The sequence below is a fragment of the Apium graveolens genome, chromosome 2 (assembly GCF_009905375.1).
Source record: "Apium graveolens cultivar Ventura chromosome 2, ASM990537v1, whole genome shotgun sequence".
Taxonomy (NCBI): Eukaryota; Viridiplantae; Streptophyta; class Magnoliopsida; order Apiales; family Apiaceae; genus Apium; species Apium graveolens.
In genome coordinates, this window is record NC_133648.1 from 315,729,204 (window position 1) to 315,750,377 (window position 21,174).

The 21,174-nt window shown below is 35.8% G+C and overlaps 2 protein-coding genes across 2 annotated transcripts; one reads left to right on the plus strand and one right to left on the minus strand.

Moving 5' to 3' along the window:
* The first annotated feature begins 10,551 nt into the window (after positions 1 to 10,551).
* On the plus strand, positions 10,552 to 13,488 carry LOC141708852 (uncharacterized). Its single transcript, XM_074512663.1, has 4 exons — positions 10,552 to 11,312; positions 12,007 to 12,077; positions 12,531 to 13,050; positions 13,165 to 13,488. Exons 1-4 carry the CDS (start codon positions 11,220 to 11,222, stop codon positions 13,318 to 13,320), a joined length of 840 nt encoding a protein of 279 aa, XP_074368764.1. The 5' UTR covers positions 10,552 to 11,219; the 3' UTR covers positions 13,321 to 13,488.
* A 789-nt stretch (positions 13,489 to 14,277) lies between these two features.
* On the minus strand, positions 14,278 to 19,178 carry LOC141708851 (shikimate O-hydroxycinnamoyltransferase-like). Its single transcript, XM_074512661.1, has 2 exons — positions 18,659 to 19,178; positions 14,278 to 15,255 (listed from the first exon to the last, which is right to left on the minus strand). The coding sequence occupies exons 1-2, from the start codon at positions 19,082 to 19,084 to the stop codon at positions 14,371 to 14,373; spliced, it is 1,311 nt and encodes a 436-aa protein (XP_074368762.1). The 5' UTR covers positions 19,085 to 19,178; the 3' UTR covers positions 14,278 to 14,370.
* Between the last annotated feature and the right edge of the window lie 1,996 nt (positions 19,179 to 21,174).

A 21,174-nucleotide genomic window follows, 5' to 3' on the forward strand; every position in this document is an offset into this window, starting at 1 on the left:
TTAGCATGGATCATGCGATGGATTTCTATTTTTTTGGGTTTTACAGTTTTAAACTTTATTTCCGCTGCATTTTATGTCTCGAAACCCAACAAATAGTGCATCAAATGAAAAAAAAAGTAAAGACATTTACCACTACCCCATAAGCTGAATAACCAATCTTTACTTCGATACTCATTGAAGGTAAACTTAGCCATCTCGACATTTAGCAAGGCCGCGTAAAGCTCATGTTTTTCCATACTAAGTTCAGGATCATGAAGCTTAACAGGATCAACCTCCCGCCAAATGGAGAACTGGGTCAGCTTAGGATAACCGATGAAACACCAATAAGTATGGGCCGTCTTGTTGCTAGAATTGGTGGATGTCCAATCCGGACGACCAGCCCTTCGGGCAATTGTATAAAAGCCCAGGCTTTTAGGGTTCTTCATAAAATTATAATGGTGCCAGAAAAGGCGTGTGGTCGGATTACCACCCTTTTGAAAGCACCTATTCAGGTAACAATTGATATGGATGAACCCATTTGGGTCCATCTGGCCTCGGACGATGCACATTTGTTTGAAGAGCTTTTTCAAAATCTTCATTAAGGGCACCCGAAATCCACACTTGAACGCAGCCTCCGAGATACCCACTGCTCTATCTTCATAACCCCTCGAGACACCATGGGTGTCAAAAATTTACAAATCGCTGGATGCTTTGTACACCCACCAGGCCCGTCGGGGAACCTGAAAGTCCCCATACAACTATCCTACCATATCCCGCATCATCTCCGAGTGATTGTTAGCGCGAGATACAAGGCAGAAAAGCCGAATAGCTATCGCCTTGTTACTTGGGCGCTGGGTGTTCGAAGGGCCAGCTGCTTCATTCATTCGATCCATGTCCCTGCATTCGGAAATGAAGAGACAATCAACCATATACTCGGACTAACACACCAGAATATCATAACAAAAAAGAGAATAAGTAGAGTTTCATATATTCCAAGTTTTAAAAAAAAGCGTTAAAACTTACTGATTTCAAGATGGCGTGCAAGAGAAATGAGATAATCTGGAAATGTGGAGTTAACATTGCCCGTCTTGACGTGTTTGCCAGAAATCATAGAAGCTTGAGAAGAGTTTTAGATGATGTGTGTAATAAAAGGACTACCGGTGCTTATATAGGCGCCCAAAAAAATTTTGAGTGCTAAAAAATCATCCATAGGCATTTTAAAATTAACGGCCCAGATGGCGACGGTTGAAATTCAATGACCAAGATGGAACGTGGATCTCGAGACTTGGACAACTGTCCACCATCATGACTCACACCTCCCTAAGCAATCTCCGCGTGGCCAACCACGACTCAACACCATCAATTGAAGTACGAAGCATGCCCTGGGGTTTTGACCCGGAGATGGGCCAAGCTTTGTGTCTATCGACCGACCGAAAGATAGGGACATGTTATCCTTAGGCACATCACATGCCCAAAGACTGAATGTCCAACGGACAAAATCCCAATAACCGAAAGCCTATTGGGCCGAAGGACCAACCCGTAAAAGACCCATAAACTCAGAACAAATGGGTCGACCGTTGTGGGAACGCATGGAATAAAAACGCCCCATTTTCTCTCCAACATTTGTCCGTATTTTCAGCATAATGGACGATCATTAATTACCTAGGTCTGATATATATCAGAAGAAAGTAGGAATTGCAAAACTCTCTACACACTCATATATTCATGCTACTTTTTTATATTGTCAAACCTATTTGCATCCAGATTAGTGATTATCATGACGGAATTCAATTGGGAGGACAATCTCTCGCATTCTCTTCATTTTCAGGACCAGTAAAAGAGTGTTTTAGACGACCGAAGGACATTCTTGCGGCCGCAGAAATCCGGGCTTAACATGTACTAACATTGATTGATTTTTTTAATAACAAAATCTTCAAGTGCATATTTAATTTACTTAGACGGCCATTTAGCAAATTAAGGGTAGGAAGTGTACATATCACTTCAATTAGAGCAGTTGAGCAACTTGAAAAATTCCAGTAGTATTTGTTTCTCCAGTCTTCTTTCTGTCCCACATTCCCACCTATAAAATATATGCAAGTATCTTTTTAAATGTTCGGTTATGCTAATCTCTTTGATTAGAAGGATCTTAAGCAATATCCAGTTGACTTGCCGCCTCTTTTCTGGAAGTTTACTGGTAGTCGTTGTCCAACTGTTTATTTGACCGGATTTTATCTCGTTATTGTTAATTATTCTACAATTTTTTGAATATATGTACATAATCACATAATAAGTGCAGAAATTTACAAATTTAATATCTTTTTATTAATTAATTTTGATAATAATAATGGTTCCCGTACCTACATCTACAAAGATTATATTTATCAAAATAATCTAAAATTATAAATTTTCATGCACACGATATTCTATTATCGACCCTCGTTTACGTATAACTTTGTTGGCAAGTATAAAATTTACTATTATATTATTTAAATTAAAAATTCTTTTATAAATTTTATTGTTCAACATGTTATATAACAATTTTTTTGTTAATTTGTATATATATTAAAATTTGCAGGATATATGAGCAATTTTTTTTACAGGAGTAAGAGACGGGTTAATGATTAGGTTTAAATTGTGATTTTAGTCGATGCATGTGAAGCAATGAACTCGGTATCTTATAAAAATATTATTTTAATAAATTTATTATCTTATTAGAAGTAAACAAGTTTGCAATAATCATAAAAAATATTAATTTAATAAAATTATAATTTTATCAATTATTAATTAATCGAGGTCCAATTAACAATTGTCTCCATTTGGACCCCAATTAAAAAAAAATGTATGATATGTCCCAAATTAATAGGATATTTTATGAATATGTCCCTTTTTATTTGATTTTTATATCTATAAATATTATTTAGTAAATATGACTTACCTCTGGCTTCTGTGTTCTTTCAATTACGAAAAAATTATGAAAAAGGAGAAGATGCAAAAAAGTATATCATCTAATGGTAAGGACAAATCCAACAGTGATCCAAATATTCAAATTTGGGTCACATTACTCCAAATTTCATTCCAATAGTGATCCAAATGGTGATCCAAATTTGGATAAGTGAACATGATCCAAATTTGGATCACTTGATTTAATATAAAATAATGATTTTGTTATTTGTAGTTTATGTGATTTTAAATTAATTTTTGATTATTTAATTATATAATTAATAATATAATATAATTAATAGTTAACAAAATTTATTTTTAAAATAAAAATTAAAATAATGAGAAAATATAATTTCATTAAAATTTAAAATAAAAAATAAAAAGACACATATTACACTTAGAGATACATTAATTGAGATTTGTGGGAAAAATATACTAATTCGGAAAATTAGTGTGTACCAATAATAATTTGTATGTTAATTATTGCAATAAATGTGTTTTTCGTGAATTAAGTGCACAATTTTAATATTTTAATGTGTATTAATTTTGTTGATTTAATTAATTTATGAAATTTTATATAAATTGTTAATAATGATTAAATAATAAATTTAAAATAAAATTGCTTAATATGATATTTATATATTATTATATGTAAAAAGTAATTTGGATAAGATATTTGAATCACATTTATCTTTACAATTTTGGATGAATACAAATGATCGCCCTTATATTTAAGTATTTGATTTTTATAATTTATTGTTGATTCTGCCGAATGATATTAGTGTGCATATCTAAACCTAGTTTGGTGACAATTTTGAATTAGCAAATTTCTATCTGGTTGCTTTAACATAGTTATATATAAATATAATATTTAAGTAAAATTGAAATAGAAAGGTTATAAATGTCAACAAAAAAAGTGAAAGAGTGAGGTTAACTATAGTTAATATTATATTATAAAAAACATTGAATATGGGATATATTTATAATTATAATCATAAATGGGATATATCTATACCCTATATTTATTAATGAGTTTTTAAGATGGGATGTATGAGAAAAAAACCCATAAAAAAGTTGAAATGTTGGTGGCAACAGCCCTGTAGGCTAATGGATAAAAGTACTTTGTGGGTAATTTTGTTGTTTGGGCCGGAATGCTGTGGGCTTTTTATTTGGTACCAACAAAACATGGCCTGTAGTTTTTTTTTTGACTAATTTTGGCTTATAGCCTTACAAATGAGTATCTGTTCTCAACAATTCTCGGGGTGAGCCAGGATCGAACTCAGGATCTGGGACGACAGAGGATAAGCCCTTTACCACTTGAGCTATCCAACCGTGCTCTGGCCTGTAGTTTTGATGTCATATAAGGGCCTCGAATCATGTACTTGTCTTGTAATCAAAACTTCTTTCATAATTAAGAATTTTAACCTCTAAACCTTGTCTCGTTATGCTTGATAATTTATTTGCTAATATACCAAACTAAGAGATTTTGTTCTAAAATCAGTCTACTACGTGTAGGATAATCTAATATGTTCACAAACTGAATAAAACAAAGGAGATGCTCTGAACTCACACTTTTTATTCCAGCAAAACATTACAATATAAAGGAGAAAACTTGCAAATAAAGTGGCTAAAAACTAGGAAGAAAATAAACTATTCTGCTAATCAAATCTCTACTTCTATGTTTATTCCTCTGATTTGCTGCAATCAAGTAACTACCTTGAGCACCACTCCACATGTTTCTAAATTAAATCAAATGCATATTTAAATAAATTTTATTAAAGTTTAGATTAAACCCAACAAATTCCCCCGTAATCTAAACTTATCCATGTAGATCCTTTATTCCGAGTCGCCTGCGCATTTTCTCAAACTTGACCATAGTCAGTGCCTTCGTCAATGTATCTGCTCATTGCATATTTGTGCTAACATGTTTCACGATGATCTCCCCCTTCTTAACACACTCACGTATAAAATGATAGTGAATGTCAATATGGTTGCTCCTTCCGTGGAATACAGAGTTTTTGGCCAAATCAATAACTGATTTGTTGTCAATATAAAGCACCATTGGACCAATATCCTCACCTGTTATTTGAGAGAGTAGATTACGTAACCAAATTGCCTGACACGCGGCTGCGGTTGCAGCCATAAATTCAGCTTTACAAGATGATAATGCCACGCACATCTGCTTTTGGGATACCCATGTTATAAGACTTTCATTTAAGTAGAAAACCATACCACCCATGTTTTTTCCGTCTTCAATTTGTCCAACTAAATCGCTATCCGAGTACCCAGTTAGCACATTATTTCTGCTGTTCTTCGAGTAAACAAGAGCAAAGTTCAACGTCCTTTTGATGTACCTTAGTATACGCTTTGTTGCATTAAGGTGCACTATAGTAGGTTTCTCCATAAATATGCTTCCTATGTCAACCGAGAATGCGATGTATGGCCTTGTGTGAACTAAATAACGCAGTCCTCCAACTAAACTTTTAAACTGAGTTGTGTCCACCATTACACCACCTTCATCTTTGCTGATAATCTCTTTGGGGTCCATTGGGTATTTTGTTGGATTACAACCACCCATCCCTGCCCTTTCCAAGATCTTCTTAACATATGCTGATTTTTTTAGTTCGATATATCCAGCTCTTTGTTTGACCTCTATCCCCAAGTAATGTGAGACTTTTCTCAAATCAGACATCTCAAACTTCTTCTTCATCTGTTCTTTAAATTCATTAATTACGGCAACACTTGTTCCCGTTATATGCAAGTCATCGACATATACTCCAATGATCAAAATTTCTCCGCTGGATCTCCTAGTGTAGACGACATGCTCATACGGGCACCTCTCGAAACCCAACTCCTCAAGACACGTGCTCAATTTTGCGTACCACGCCCGAGGTGCCTGCCTCAGGCCATACAATGTTTTTACTAATTTGTACACTAAATGCTCTTTTCCTTTCTGGACGAAACCTTCAGGTTGAGATACATAGACTTCTTCTTGAATTTATCCGTTCAAAAATGCAGTTTCACGTCCAAATGATAAACTTCCCAGCTCTTACTTGCAGCAAGAGCAAACAACAATCTCACAGTCTCAAGTTGAGTAACTGGTGCAAAGATCTCTTCGAAATCTACTCCCTGCTTTTGTACATATCCCTTGGCCACAATTCTTATTTTGTACTTCAAGACCTCCCCATTTGTGTCTCTCTAATTTTGAATATCCATTTCAGACCGATAACCCTTTTTCCAGGTGGTAACTTAGTGATTTTTCATGTGCCGTTTTTCTCTACTGCATCCATCTCCTTCTTCATAGCTTCTTTTCATTGATGATGTTTCACAGCCTTCCCATAACTCACAGGTTCATCGATCCCCATGAAGAATAGTTCATCATCTTCGAGTTCAACCTCTTCGGTGTTGGCATAAATTTCACTCAATGATCTGAAATTTTGAGGTGGTTCGCTGCTTGTTTCAGAGTCTGCACTAGATACGGATGAGCTCGAAGAGCGTATTGACTCATTATCAGTTTCTGTATCAAGTGGTATATCAATCATTTCTTCCATCAAATTCTCTTCTGTCCCAAAAACAGTGAATGTCTTCGACTGTTCTCCGTGAATGTCCTCATCTTCCTTCCATGACCATTATTTTCTTTCCTTAAAAATCACATCTCTACTGACATGTACTGTTTGATTAACTGGATCGTACAACCTGTATGCTTTTGTACCAGGTTCTTTTCCGAGATGGATAACCGGTTTGCTTCTATCGTCTAGCTTTATCACTTTCTGGCTTGGCACCTTCATATGAGCTAAACACCAATATACCCGTATATGTCCAATATGTGGTTTTTCTACTGACCAAGCTTCATACATGGTTATTCCAGACACGGCACGAGTGGGTAGTCGATTTAATATATAAATCGAGTGGCGAATGGCTTCACCCCAGAAAGTATTCGGTAGTTGCATCTCTTTTAACAAGCTACGAGCCATTTCAATCATTGTTCTATTTCTTCGTTTGACTACGCCATTTTGTTGTGGCGAGTAGGGTGCGGTATGTTGTCTTGCAATGCCTGTTTCATCACAATAATTCATGAATTCTGTTGAGCAAAATTCGCCCCCCTATCTGTTCTGCAAACTTTAATTTTCTTTTCGGGGTCATCTTCAACTTGTGCGCGAAATTTTTTAAATGTTTGAAATGCTTCATCTTTTGATTTTAATAAATATGCCCACATGACCCTGCTATAGTCATCAATTAGAAGAAATATATATCTGTTACCTGACGGGGTAGGTGGAGAGAGTGGACCACACAGATCTCCGTGAACCAATTCGAGTACCCTCTTAGCACTGTAACTTGATTGAGAAGGGAAGCATTTCCTTGTTTGTTTTGCCATTAAACACCCCGTACACACTTCTTTCGGGTGTGTCAGCTTTGGTAGACCATGTACCATCTTTGTAGAATCCATCAACAACATTGCCTTGAAATTTACGTGTCCCAAACGAGAGTGCCACAACCATGTATTTTCAACCGCCTTTGACAACATACACTGAGATTCACTGTGTACAAGAATGATTTTGTACAACCTATTCAACGGTCTTTTCACTTTCATCAATAACTTCCCCCGTTTATCATGCACCCACAATAAATTACCGTTGACAGTAACCTTATTTCCTTCTTCCGATAATTGACCAAGGCTAATTATATTATTGCAAAGTGAGGGAATATAGTATACCTCTCGTAAAATTCGTTATTCTCTTGTCTTGCATTTGAATACTACTGAGCCTTTTCCTTTTATATGAACTACTGAGCCATCACCAAACTTGACTTGTCCTGTTATTTTTCATCCAATTCTTTAAAATTTGAGCGCTGCCCGGTCATATGGTTACTTGCACCATTATCCAGATACCACAAATTAGATTCCACCTTCTTTTCGCTCCCTGTTTTACTCAGCTTTGGTGCTACTATTTCTTCATTAACCAACACCATATTCTCGATCTTCCCCTCACATTCGGTCAGTAGTAGTGTTGGCTCATCATCTGAAATTCGTACAATGTTCACCTCTTATTTGTTTTCTCTGTCACGCCTTGGCCTCCTGCATTCAGCAGCGTGATGTCCTAGAATGTTGCAATTAAAACATCTTATTCTACTTTTATCACGCCCAACTCGACCAATATCTCTGCCTCGAGTTCTCAGTTCTGTTCCACTCCTGCTCGAGCGTTTGATCCACTCGTCTGTAGTGAGTAATAGTTTTTCTCTTCCCTTTCTCTCTTCAACCACTCTTCCTCGGTAAGAAGTAGCTGCTGGCTACCACTTCCTTCGACTTGTCCTCGTAGCCTCTCTTCATGGGCTTTCAATGATCCCATCGTCTCTTCAACTGTCATTGTGTCCAAGTTACCGTACTGCTCAATCGTGGATGCTATTTGTAAGAATTTTGGGGGTACGGCTCTTAATAGTTTCTTAACTACATACACCTCCGTTACAACTTCTCTGAGTGCGCGTATATTTGTCACCAGTGCTGTGATCTTCAAGTAGAAGTCATCCAACGAGTCTGAGTCCTTCATGTTCATGGACTCATATTCAGTTTTGAGTGTTTGAATTTTTGCATTCTTCACACGATCTGCCCCCTGGCACATCACCTTTATTCCCTCCCAGACATCTTTTGCAGTCTTATTCTCTGCCATTGACAAGAGAATATCTTCAGGAATTCTTTGATAGATCGCTGCCATAACAATCTTGTCAATCTTAACATCGATTGCTGCCTTAGGATCTGTGGGCACCACTGCATCCCAAACACCATAGGCTTGCATATACACTTTCATCTTTAAAGCCCATTTCATATAGTTCGTTCTCGATAGCATGGGATAGCTCAGGCTGACGGTTCCTTCTTTGTTCTTTCCTGGATCCATTGTTGTTGCCCTGGGCATATACTTGGGCATCAACTATTGACTTGTGCTCTGATACCAGATTGTAGGATAATCTAATATGTTCGCAAACTGAATAAATCAAAGGAGATGCTCTGAACTCACAATTTTAATTCCAGCAAAACAATATAATATAAAGAAGAAAACTTGCAAATAAAGTGGCTAAAAACTAGGAAGAAAATAAATTATTCTGTTAATCAAATCTCTACTTCTATGTTTATTCCTCTGATTTGCTGCAATCAAGTAACTAATTTGAGCACCACTCCACATGTTTCTAAATTAAATCAAATGAATATTTAAATAAATCTTATTAAAGTTTAGATTAAACCCAACACTACGGAATATTAATGTGACTCAACTCAAACCATGATCGATGACCATTCCACTAACACCCGTAAAAGATTCTCGGTTGATAAAACGTTTTAACGCACGTAGAAACTTGTAGTCGAACTCATAACTTCACTTAAGGAGGATACGAACTTGATCACTGCACAGTTGACAAAAATAACTTTGTTTTTTTAGTAATCTATAATATACACATATATTAGGGGTCGAACTCTTGATTTCTCGCAAGAAATATAAGAGTTCAACCACTTCAACGACACTTTGTTGACCAATCAACTTTGTTGCATATAGAAAGAAACCAGATGAGCAGAAAATACCCCACCTCAGCCTCTTGTAGCTTCTTCTCTTATCCTGTATAGTTTGTTTTGTGTCGATGTCAACTGTCAAAATACTCCACAGATGTACCAGCAAACCCTTGCTTATTTATTAGTAGATGGGGAGGCATCTCATGCCTGATGGCATCTTTCATTTAAATTAGGCTGCACCATCACACCCAAGTCCCAACTACATGTTTACTTACAATTTCCTACACACATCCATGTTTAATCTTTAATTGTTTATACTTCTTTTATGTGTGTAAAGGCTATATTCTCTCAAGTCTCTTCTGGGTGCTGCAACTGTTCATTCATAGTGTATGTTGTCAACATTCAATATTGTTATTGTCAACATTTCAACCCCCAGGGAGAAATGAAGTTTTCAACATGACAAAAATATTGATTTTATTTTTTCAGTAATAAATGGGGAATTTCCAAATACAGAGCTGTTTTTAATTTCCAGAGCTCTGAATGCAGTTCTTTTTTATTACCATGTATATTTCTAAAGATTTTCAATTATAAATATGTTACTAGTGCTTGAGTCTCTCTTTGTATATGATTTCCCACCACCTAAGTTGTGTCTTGGAAGGTGAATCCTGAAAATGGCAAGCTAACAATGCATGCTTGTTAATTTACCATATTACCCTCCTCATCAAGATAAGGGATATTATGGACCATAGTCAAGTGTCATTGTGTCAACAATGAACAAATGAGCTCAAATGTCATGCTTTACACATGCAGAGACTGATAATACAGTTTCAAAGTTCAGTGTAAAAAGAGATCTTGATCAATACCAAAAAAGAAGACAGGGGCATTCTAGTACTTAGGTCAAATGTCATGAAAATCACAAAGCAAAAAACAAGAAAGTCACAAACCCAGGCAGGCCTAAAAACAAGGCTACAACAACCCAACTGAAACACATCACTGAACACCATCCCACTACTCTCTCTCTCTCTCTCTCTCTCTCTCTCTCTCTCTCTCTCTCTCTCTCTCTCTCTCTCTCTCCTTACCTTTTCAGCAAAGCTTGTTAATATATTTACACAAAGTCAGTACATATCACTTTCCCTCTTTTTCCATTTTCTATATCCATAAATCAATACCCTCTTCCTACTATTCAATCTTCCAAGAATGCAAAAAAATACAAAGAAAGAAAGAAGAAAAAGGTGTAGAAGAAGAAACATAGAAACACCACACGCACCACCTTAGCCCTCATCATCATCATCATCCAAAAAAAACAATCAAAGAGTCCACACCCAACCTATTATAAATCCTATCTCTTTCTTAATGGCCCATCTGGACCAAAATTTAAGTTTCGACAAGAAAATCAAAACCAAATTCAAAACAAAAACTAAAAAGCAAAAACACACCTCCTCAGCTTCTGATCCAACAAAACACACACCTCACACAATCATCATGTTTCCTTTTTTACCCTTCTGCAACCCCCCAAATTATTCCCATCTTCATCGCTTCTTTGTCTCTAAACAATTATGTGTCTCTTCATATGGGCTTTTTGGGCTTTCTGATAAATACTTACATTCATACCTATCTACAAGAAACTTCTCCCACCTTCCCCCTATTCACCCCTTTTACTCTTTCTTGGTCTGCCCGTCTCTTTTATTTTCTCTCCCTCTCCTTAAAAAACCATCTCTCTCCCTCCCTCTCTCTCTCCCTCTCTCTCTATATATATATTTCTTCAACAATTTCTTGAGATCTGAAAAGGGTTGATCAAGAATTCAAGATGATGAAAAGGGTTGCTTATGGTTCATATGGGGATGCTAAGACCATGTCAAAGATTCAATCTTTGAGTCAAGATTATCAAGACTTGCAAAAGGTTTGATCTTTTTAACATCTGTTGTTCTGTTTTGATAAATAAATATATGATCTTGGTTTTTGTTGCTGGATGTGTATTTAATCTTGTTCAAGTTTGTATTTTTTAATGGATCTGATGTATTTTCTTTGATTATTGGTTGTTCTTGATAGAAATTAGATTTCAGCTTTTATGTTTGAATTTAGGGGTTTTCTACTATATATATGTGCTCTACTTTAGATTTAAGGTTTGATGATTGGTTTTGTTCATAGTGATTGTAGAATATATATGTGCCTATCTACTTAAGATTAGGAGTGCTTGATAAATTTGAGTATCGATTTGTGTAGCTTGTTGGATTTTGTTTGAACATGCTTCGAAATAATAATCTTCAACATGTATGTGTGCCTGTGTATCATTAGCATCAGTTGCCATAGTAACCGCGTTTTCTAGCTCCTTGTTTACAAAAGTTTAAATCTTTATCACTTCATTGTTTTCGCGTATTATTGGCTGTTAGACCCTAGCTCGGAGAAGTTGTTTGCGGGAGTTGAGATAAATCTTGGGTGCCAATTTCCGCCTTTAATTAAATAGTTTTTGGCAATAATTAATTATTAGGAATATGCTGTTTGATTTCTAGTATAAATACTAATTGCTGGTTATTATGGTGTTACTCTATTCACTACTGAAATTTAAGTAATTTAACAATGTGAGCTTATTACAGGAGGTTGAGTCCTCAAGAAACAAGTTGGAGAATATGAAACAGCGGAAAGGCACATTACGAGCGGAACTACGGTATGTTGTTTTCCCACATTAATATGTATTTTGTTAGTATATAGGCATAAATATTATTGGACATGAAAACTAATTATTTTGCATGGCAGATAGTTGTGAAAAATGGTATGGGCAATTTGTATGTTATTTTCTTTAATCATTTGTAGGTAGAAATTATGCATTGACCACATACATTTGATCTTATTTCCAATTCTGGTTATGGATATCACGATCTTGTTCCAATAATGAAGAAGGTTTTGATCTGGCACATTTATTGATATAATGCCCTAGGACCGAGTTCCATTTTCAATTCCTAATGATAAACTGTGGCCCAATCGATTGATTGGTATAACGATCTACGAGGAAGTTATATTTGTTCGTGCTTGTATAATACTTCAATCTGAACTCCACTGTTTTGCTGCTTTGTTTTGAACACTCAGTAATTTGGATATCTTCGTTTTCATTTTTATACAGATTTCTGCGGCGGAGATACAGACAACTAATAGGGAGCAAGTATATGACCCAACAGCGGGGAAAGGAACTTGTTCAACAACATAGTCTGGAAGAACAAAGAAAAATTGTTGTGAAGGTTAAAAATCCCAGCAAAAAAGAGGCTGCTTTAAGAGGAGTGCCCCCGGTTTTTAAACCAAACAGAATAAAATTATATAGCGGAAACGAGACTTCCCTCCAGAATACAATTTTAAATACTGATCCTATCCGTAAAGGAAAACATCACAGTGGAATGAATGCAACTCGCTTCAATCCGACAACATCAAAATTAAACCCAAAGGCGTTATACAAGGGAAAAGAAGTAGCTCCTCATCAAAGTCCAATAGCAATGATTGATTTAAACAAGCAGGAAAAAGCAGATAATGCAAATGGTCTTGCAGCGACTATGCATACCCCAGCTTCAGTTCTTGATTTGACTGAAAGTGATGCTAACCAACCCACAGATCAAAGTCGGGCTCCCGTTTTTGACTTGAACCAGAGATTGGTAAGTTATTAGGGTATTCTGCATTGTGAAATTAATGTACTCAACATTGTAGACTTGCTTGGTTATTATATTTCTGTTATTTATCTATTTTCCTTTGTCAATGAATTTCAACAGGTAGAAGAAGAGGAATACCAGGATAATTGCGAGATGGAAAGGCAAGACAAGCTATCGGATTTGAAGTTATCCCTTTGTAGAAATGTTGGAGACAGTTCAAATCGTGTGGTAAAGAGAAAGATTTCATGGCAAGATCCGGTTGCTTTGAGGGTGTGATTAGATATCATCTATATATTTGTTAGTCAGGTATAATGTAAAATGAAAGCAATTCTATAGATGATTGAAGTATATGAGAGATCAAAAGTTATGCTCTTTCATAGTCATTAAAAGCTGCTCAGATATTGTATGTTGGTTCATGTTATTAAATGCATTAGTGTTCATGTATGTTATTAGTAATCTTTATTAAACTGCTCTGAAACAAAAGATTTAAGTTGATCTCCCTGCCTGAAGGAACCCCCAGTCCCCTGCGAGTGCACAAGCACACATCCCCCATTTAAAGATTGTTCGAGGAGGTAAACAATGAAACTATTGTTTGTATTGATAATGTTAATGTCATTAGCAGCACAGGTTGGCTATTAGCTGTGAACTTTGATATTTATTTATTAGCCCTGATTCTGGCTTCTGGATGTGTACTATTCTGTAAATTATCAGCAGCCATCTTACCTCTGACAGGATGCTGGCGTCGGGTCGATATTTCAACTATCCAGGTTAAAGATTTTTTTTTTCTTTCCGCGGATATTTCTTTTTGCGGATATTTATAGCGGAAAGGAAAATGTCCTTCCCGAGGATTTTTATTGCGGAAGGTAAAAAAAATCTTTTAATCTGGTCCCTTAAAATAAAGATTCGAGGGTTTTGGAGTAGTGTGTTAAACAAAACTTATTTAACACCTGATTGCTAGGGATTAAGATCCACTTAAGATTTATATAATTTCGACGTATCTTTTCCGCTATCTTAATCGCAATTGTTTAATTTCAAGTAGGAGCATTGCAGGTTGAATAATTCTTATGCATGGTGCTTAGACTTGGAAAGATTATGTATTACACGTTTTTGACAATGTTTACGGTGAAACTTCCTGAAAATGGTTGTTTCAGTCTTTCAGACTAAAGTTTGATGCAGTCAATCTGAGAATGAATGCATTTTCTATTTTACCACTCATTTTGTTGACATATTCCATCATAGAAATTGCAGCTCATATCTTATTACAATATCTTAGGAATCGTCCGACATCACTTAAAAAGATAGCATTGGTTATTACATACTATAAGATTAGAAATCATACAGAAACTTCTTGAAGAGCTCTATGTGACTGGCTTCCAAGCACACTGAAAGTGTCATGCTCCTGTCATTTTTCGGGCTTGGTAAAATGTAGATGGTTCCTTCGTATAATATACTTGCAGGTCCCATGTGAATAGGCCTTCCCCACCCGAAATCTGAATCATATATTGGCAGCCGAACCCAGCTGTTGATGTTGAGGTTAGGGTTCGCGAAGTACTGTGGCCCTCGAACTAGTGCTGATAAATCAGGCTGTAATTGCAGGTGGTCAAGTGCTGATCTCAGATACTCATTGTCCATCTTTGCCAGACAATTGTGGATTCTGTTACAGGAATCTGTTAGTGGCTCCAATGTCAGGGCACCGGCTGCAGAAAGTGGCGTAGCTGTGAAGACTACATTGCCAACGTATCCCGGGGGAAGTGGAGGGCATAATCTGGACCGGCCATCAGTAGCTACAAAAAGTTTTGTCATTTGATCATCAGAAAGGCCACGAGCCTTTGTAGCGCAACGCCACAGGTGGGCTGCTAGGATTTCATATGTGCTGTGGTCCTTTGAGTTGCCATCAGTCTTTGCAGAGGACTTGAGCTTGTTGAGCTGATCTAGCGTGAGCTTTAGGACAGTGGTGGAAACATTATTTGTACTAGAGTTCTTGCGAGTGTTCAAGGAAGGAGGGGAGTGGTACTCGACATGGTCGAATGTAGGAGTGGGAGGATCACGAGCTCGAAGGAGTGTCCGATCAATAAATGGCGGCATTGCAACAGACAGTCCACGTGCAACGTCGGACCATGTGTTAATAAAGTGAAGACCTGCGAGACCATCAGCCAGAGTATGGTGGATCCCAAGTCCCAGACAAACTCCTCCACACTTAAAACGGGTCATCTATTCACCAAGACATAACATACTTTGTTAACATAATTAAGGTTCCGTTTGGGAGTCCATCGGGAAAATTAGATGACTGTTTGATATTTTTTGTAATTTATGCATATTTCGAGATATAATATATAAAAATAATATTTTTGAGAAAATTTGATGTTGAAACTGATAATTACTTTGTGTAAAAGCTGAAAACAATTTTTTTAAAAGTACGAGGGATATGATTTTGCTAACAGCTTTTAGACCAAAAGCGTTTTTGCAGACAACAACTTTTAGAAGCGCTTTTGCAGACAACAACTTTTAGAATTTATCAAACACCTCAGAAAAAAGTTGATATAACTGGGTGTAACAACAATAACAAACGGGCCCAACTCCGGGTCAGGTTCCTTGTTACAATAAGCCGGGGACTTTCTATACAAAATACTATTCTCTCCGTACCACAATACTTTTCTCATTTTGACTTTTGTCACTGTTCACGTTAAACGATTGACTATTAATTTACGGTTAATTTATAAGATCAAACATAGTCATGAATGATCTTGTTGTATTCGTGTTTACTAGTACTTTAATACAGTAAAATTTTTATATTTAATACTAATACGAAGTTAAAGATATTAACAATAAAAAACGTGCATTAACAAATGTGTCCGATACAAATGAGAAAAGTATTTAGGGACAGAGGGAATATTTCCGAGCAGCTTATCTAAGCGAGGGTATCTTGGTCTTTTCATGATATGGTACATTATGTAATTTAACTTCACTAGGATTTTTAATACCCGTCAAGCCCGGGCACATGAAGATAAGAACACCGGTATATGCACGGGTACACGTGTCCTCCTAAAATAAAATTTTATGTTTTTTTATTATTAATTTTTTTGATAATATATAAAAATGTCCCAGGAAATTAAAAAATATAAGGATGTATTTATAAAATATGATCAATATTCCCCGAAATTTAAATCCCAGATCTACCCTGAGTATAGGTATAAAAATTATGGATCCTAGTCCCTCACTATCGAGCAAATAGGCTTAACACCTTAAATTGACATGAATCAGGACGTCATTTTATTTGTACCTAATTTTTAAAACGAACAGATGATTTGTCTCCCATCAGTTGTTTACGAGCAATTTCTTGTTTACTAGCGGACCAGTTGCCTAAAATTAAATGTTTCTTTAAAGACTATAGGGTAGATCTGCTTTTAACTAGATAACTTTATTTAATCTTGCTAACTAAACAAGTATATATTGCCCCCTAAGTCATACTTTTGCTCATCTAAGCTACTGAATAAATAACAGTATTCCCATTTATATATGTCAAGGGACCATTAGATCTGGTAATACGAATATACGACACGTGAACACGGTACGAAACGATATGAATAATTAGTGTTTAAGTTCGATTATTTGGTACACGAATACGAAAGTACACGAACACGAAAAAACATAAATACAATTAGTGTCGGATTTGAATTTTCAATATAGGTACACGACACGGACCATAAAAAAACATTGAAAGAGGATGACATTTTGACATCTAGCAAGGTCAACTTCACAGCCCTGGAAACACGAATCCTGTCTTGGTTCATATTTCTAACAAAGATAGGATTAGTCTTGATCAGCGTATAATCCGTGTGGTGCATAAATATATCTAAAATCGTTTTCAATTGAGCGCTTAAGTGTTTAAGAGCTTATCTATTATTGTTTCAGATTCTGAGTTCAATTCTCGCTCACCCCGGACATTTGTTAGAAAATGTTATAAGTCAGTTTTCTCATAAATGAAATGACCGGCTATAAAAAAAAAGAATTAGGCGCAATACTTGGTTGTCATGAGCCCCGCGTAGTTGTTATAAATATATTTAGTACAACGTACTAAATATAATTAAGGTCACCCTTGATAACACCATCCCCAGTCCCCCCACATCTCTATCACAAATTTATAACTAGAACAAGTAGACCAGACTTACCCGTAAGTCACGACGTTCGTTATTAATATATACAATCAAAATTTTATTTATTTTAATGGCCAATAACTCGAATGATTTTAAATTTGTGTGTTTTTAGATTTGAGACAGAACCCGGACTATAAAAAATATGACTTTATTATTTGAGCTATCTTATCGGACTTATTGTACACTATTTTTCATGAATAACGTACTCGGAGGTAAGAAAGAAGTCAGAAGTAGGAAATAAATATTTACGATAAGGCTTTTCATAGACCTGACAATTTTGGACACGACACAAAACGACACGAAAATTTAGTGTTTATTTTTGCATTTTTAGTACACGACACGAAAATACACGAACACGAAAGTACACGGTCGAGGTTTAGTGTCGGTTTTGTGTTTAACCTTCAAGTACACGATACGACATAAATAAATATTATAGTTAAATTTTAATATTTTTTTATAAATATATGTAGAATTATAATATATGTATGCATATTTATTTTTAAAATATTATTTAATTTTATTATATTGTATTGAATTTAGATCTAAATATATATTTTTCATATATTTTATATTTTTTTTTACCTAAATATCTTATATTTTAATTTATATTAATACTAAATTTTATATATAATAATATTCAATTAATACGATATACACGACGCGAAATGACACGAAACGAAAGTACACGAACACGAATGTACACGAACGCTAAACATGTCGGTTTTGTGTTTGGCATTCAAGTACACGAAACACGAAAATACACGACACGAAAATATACGATACGAACGAATTGCCAAGTCTAGCTTTTCATCATGCTTAATACTATCACAAATTAGTAACTTAAAGTACACGTGAATAACATTATAGAGCAACTCCCATAGGGATGTCAAATCTTACATGATATGATATTCTTGGATGTCTCTTGTTACCCTTCTAAATGAAAAAATCTCAATACTTCAATTGAAAATAAATAAATTAAACATATCTATTATATTACATGTAGCTTTTTATATTATTTATTTGGGGACCATTTAGACACCTCATATTTGTTGTCAACTAGATTGAAAGATGCTAAAAGTGATATAAATAAAGAATTAAATAAAAAAATTATTATTTATAATGAGTTGGAAATATTTGACACCCCAAATAGTGCATCTATGGGATATTGGGAGATGCTCTAACACTTGCAAATATGTTTAATTCGATTTTTTTTAAATAAATGAGTAGTGTTAACCCAAAATTGGGTAAAAATAGTTCAAAATCATAATATATCATTTTGAGCTATTTTAATCCGTGAGATGGACGTGAATGCATAAGGTTGATCTTATTAATTGCATAACGACCAAGCAGAACATTTCAAATTCTGTAATTTTTTTGGATTCAATTTTGAATACCCAGCATTTCTCTAAATAAATTAGCAAAACAAAACAAACTAGAGCATACATAAACAGTGCATGTACCTGCGCCACAACAAGTGGATACGAAGAAACATCACCGGAATAATCAACGGCCGGTACAAGTCGCCGGAGCTCATGCGACGGCCGAAAGTCACCAAAATCATCAAGACTAGTAAACTCAGCTTCAGCATCCACAAACAAAGCACCTCGAGCATTACAATCAATCTCAACTCGACCTTTTTCATCTTTACTTAACCGTCCAGCCATAGGAAAGAAACATACAAGAACATTGCTCAGAGACTCTCGTAAAATTCGAGATTCGAAGAAATTACAAGCACCGTTTGGCTTGTAAAAATAAACGGTGAGGATGTGAATCTTGGCCACCACCAAGTCTAGGTTTGAGTTCCAGAGCTTTTTTGAAGGTGTTGGTTTTGATGGATACACCATTGATGACTCTTTCACTGTGATCTTCATTTTCTCGCTTACCATTTTTCAGGTCTGAGAAGTGACAAAGGAGAAATGAATTGGCGCTGAGAAGTGTTACGTTTTATGCATGTTTATAGCTTGAAATAGGGGTGTATTCACGGAAATAAATAAAAGTTGTCACAACAGTTTCCGAATGATAAGATGTTATTTTATATAATTTATTTTCTCTCCGTCAATGAAAAGAACATGTCATTTATGTGCATGAGTGCTAGAAATGAAAAAGAGTGTGTTTAAGTTTTGCAAATAAAAACATTTTGTCCATTTTGAAATAAAAACATTTTGCAGTTTCGTAAATTTAAACTTGAATTGATTAATTAGTTAAGTATGGTTAAACATAATATTTTATTATGTATTGTGGAATTAGCCTGTGTTTTCACGAAAACAGTTTCCTACTTTCATGCCGGAAACAAGATTACATATAATTTTACTGTTCTCATATCCTTTCCGATTTCCGCTCTAAGTAATATATACCGGATACGTTTAATTTGATTTATATGATTGTGTGACATATGACTTACATTTAGGTATAATTTAAAATGGGTAATTTATTGTGATGACGTTGCTTTAAACAATATTAATTTAGGGGCAAAACTAGACGGGGGTGAGCCTAAACATCCAATTGCATGTAGATGAATTCGATGATTATATATATAATTCTTGAAGAATAAATTATAATATCATGTTATAATATAATATATAGTATGCAGAACGATACACTAGTATAATATAGTAATAGTTAAAATTTTGTAGACCGACACATTATTATATAGTATGTAGCTAAGGTCCACTTAGCCTATTGACAAAATTATACTCCTACAAATCTTTATTTGTATCATATTCATGGTGTTGCGTAGCATATACGGTGAGAGTTTATTAAATTCGACCTGACTTTTCTCAAATCTCTTCCATGCATGGATCATGGATGTTTATCACCTTGATAAACAATAATTTTGGCTCACAATAGTTTTGCACTTTAGGATTGCGATGTGAGATCGAGGTAATCAAAGTCGGTTGAAGATTCATTAATGTTTATTGAACACCTTTATTTCTTTCAATTTCAGATATCCTTATTCCGGTAATGACTCATTTGTGTTACTGTTACCGGTCACGAGACCAAAACCTTTTACGCTAATAAACCGGGGTATCGAAAAAATTAAATTTTGAAGGGCATATTTTTATTATATACATAAAAAAGGAAAGAAAAATTTTGAAATATAAATATAAATACAAATATTTCATACTTAGCTGTACCGACATAAATACTATTGTTATTTTTTTTATTATTATTTTGATTTATTATCATCGGGCGCTAGGGATGGACATTTCCCCCGCCCCGCCCGACCCCTGCCCCGAATGGGGCGGGGAATCGGGAATTTTTTCGTGTACGAGGCAGGGATCGGGGAGATATCTGTAAAAAAATTCAGGGATCGGGGATTAGTGTCTCCCCGCCCCGTTCCCTGACCCAGAATCGTATTTTGAATAAAAATAATATTGTATATGTTATGCCCGCTTTCGGCCATGGGCCCTAAACAGGTCCCTGTAGGTGCACTGAATAGCTGGACTCTCGTGTGTGGGCTAGAACCATGGATTAATGCAACTTGTGCCAGCACATGCGGGCGGGGCTCATGGCATGCGAGTTGAGCTCATGGCATGCGAGCTGGGCTCACATGTGTAGGATGGGCTCACACTTGCCATCTGGGCTCTCACATGTGAGGTGGACTCAGGTGTCCACACGCGAGGTGGGCTCAAGTGTCCATACGCGAGTTGGGCCCATGAGCCCACATCTTATGAAATCAAAGGTAACATTGTATTTATTGATTAAAAAGGAAGGCAGTGTGGGCTGAGGTGACCAGGCCGGCCCGCATTAGAGGACTTTGTGTGCAACATGGAAAGTGACTCATAGATGACTAAGTTGCTCGTAAATTTCGGGGCCGACACGGGTTATTCCTATAATTACGGGAAGAAATACGGAGATGCCGTGAGATTATAGGAAGCGTATGGAGCCGGTCGAGATTTACGTGACTAATTGGCTGAAGGCCTGACTCTCATGGGCTTGGGCTGCACGGGCTGAAGAGTCCTAACCTTAGCCTATA

Excerpts from the sequence above, each read along its gene's own strand:
- LOC141708852 (XM_074512663.1), top strand. The coding sequence starts at position 11,220 with ATGATGAAAAGGGTTGCTTATGGTTCATATGGGGATGCTAAGACCATG. Across the intron at positions 11,313-12,006 it reads ATTATCAAGACTTGCAAAAG|GAGGTTGAGTCCTCAAGAAA; the intron begins GTTTGATCTTTT and ends AGCTTATTACAG. Across the intron at positions 12,078-12,530 it reads ACATTACGAGCGGAACTACG|ATTTCTGCGGCGGAGATACA; the intron begins GTATGTTGTTTT and ends ATTTTTATACAG.
- LOC141708851 (XM_074512661.1), bottom strand. The coding sequence starts at position 19,084 with ATGGTAAGCGAGAAAATGAAGATCACAGTGAAAGAGTCATCAATGGTG. Across the intron at positions 15,256-18,658 it reads ATCCACTTGTTGTGGCGCAG|ATGACCCGTTTTAAGTGTGG; the intron begins GTACATGCACTG and ends CTTGGTGAATAG.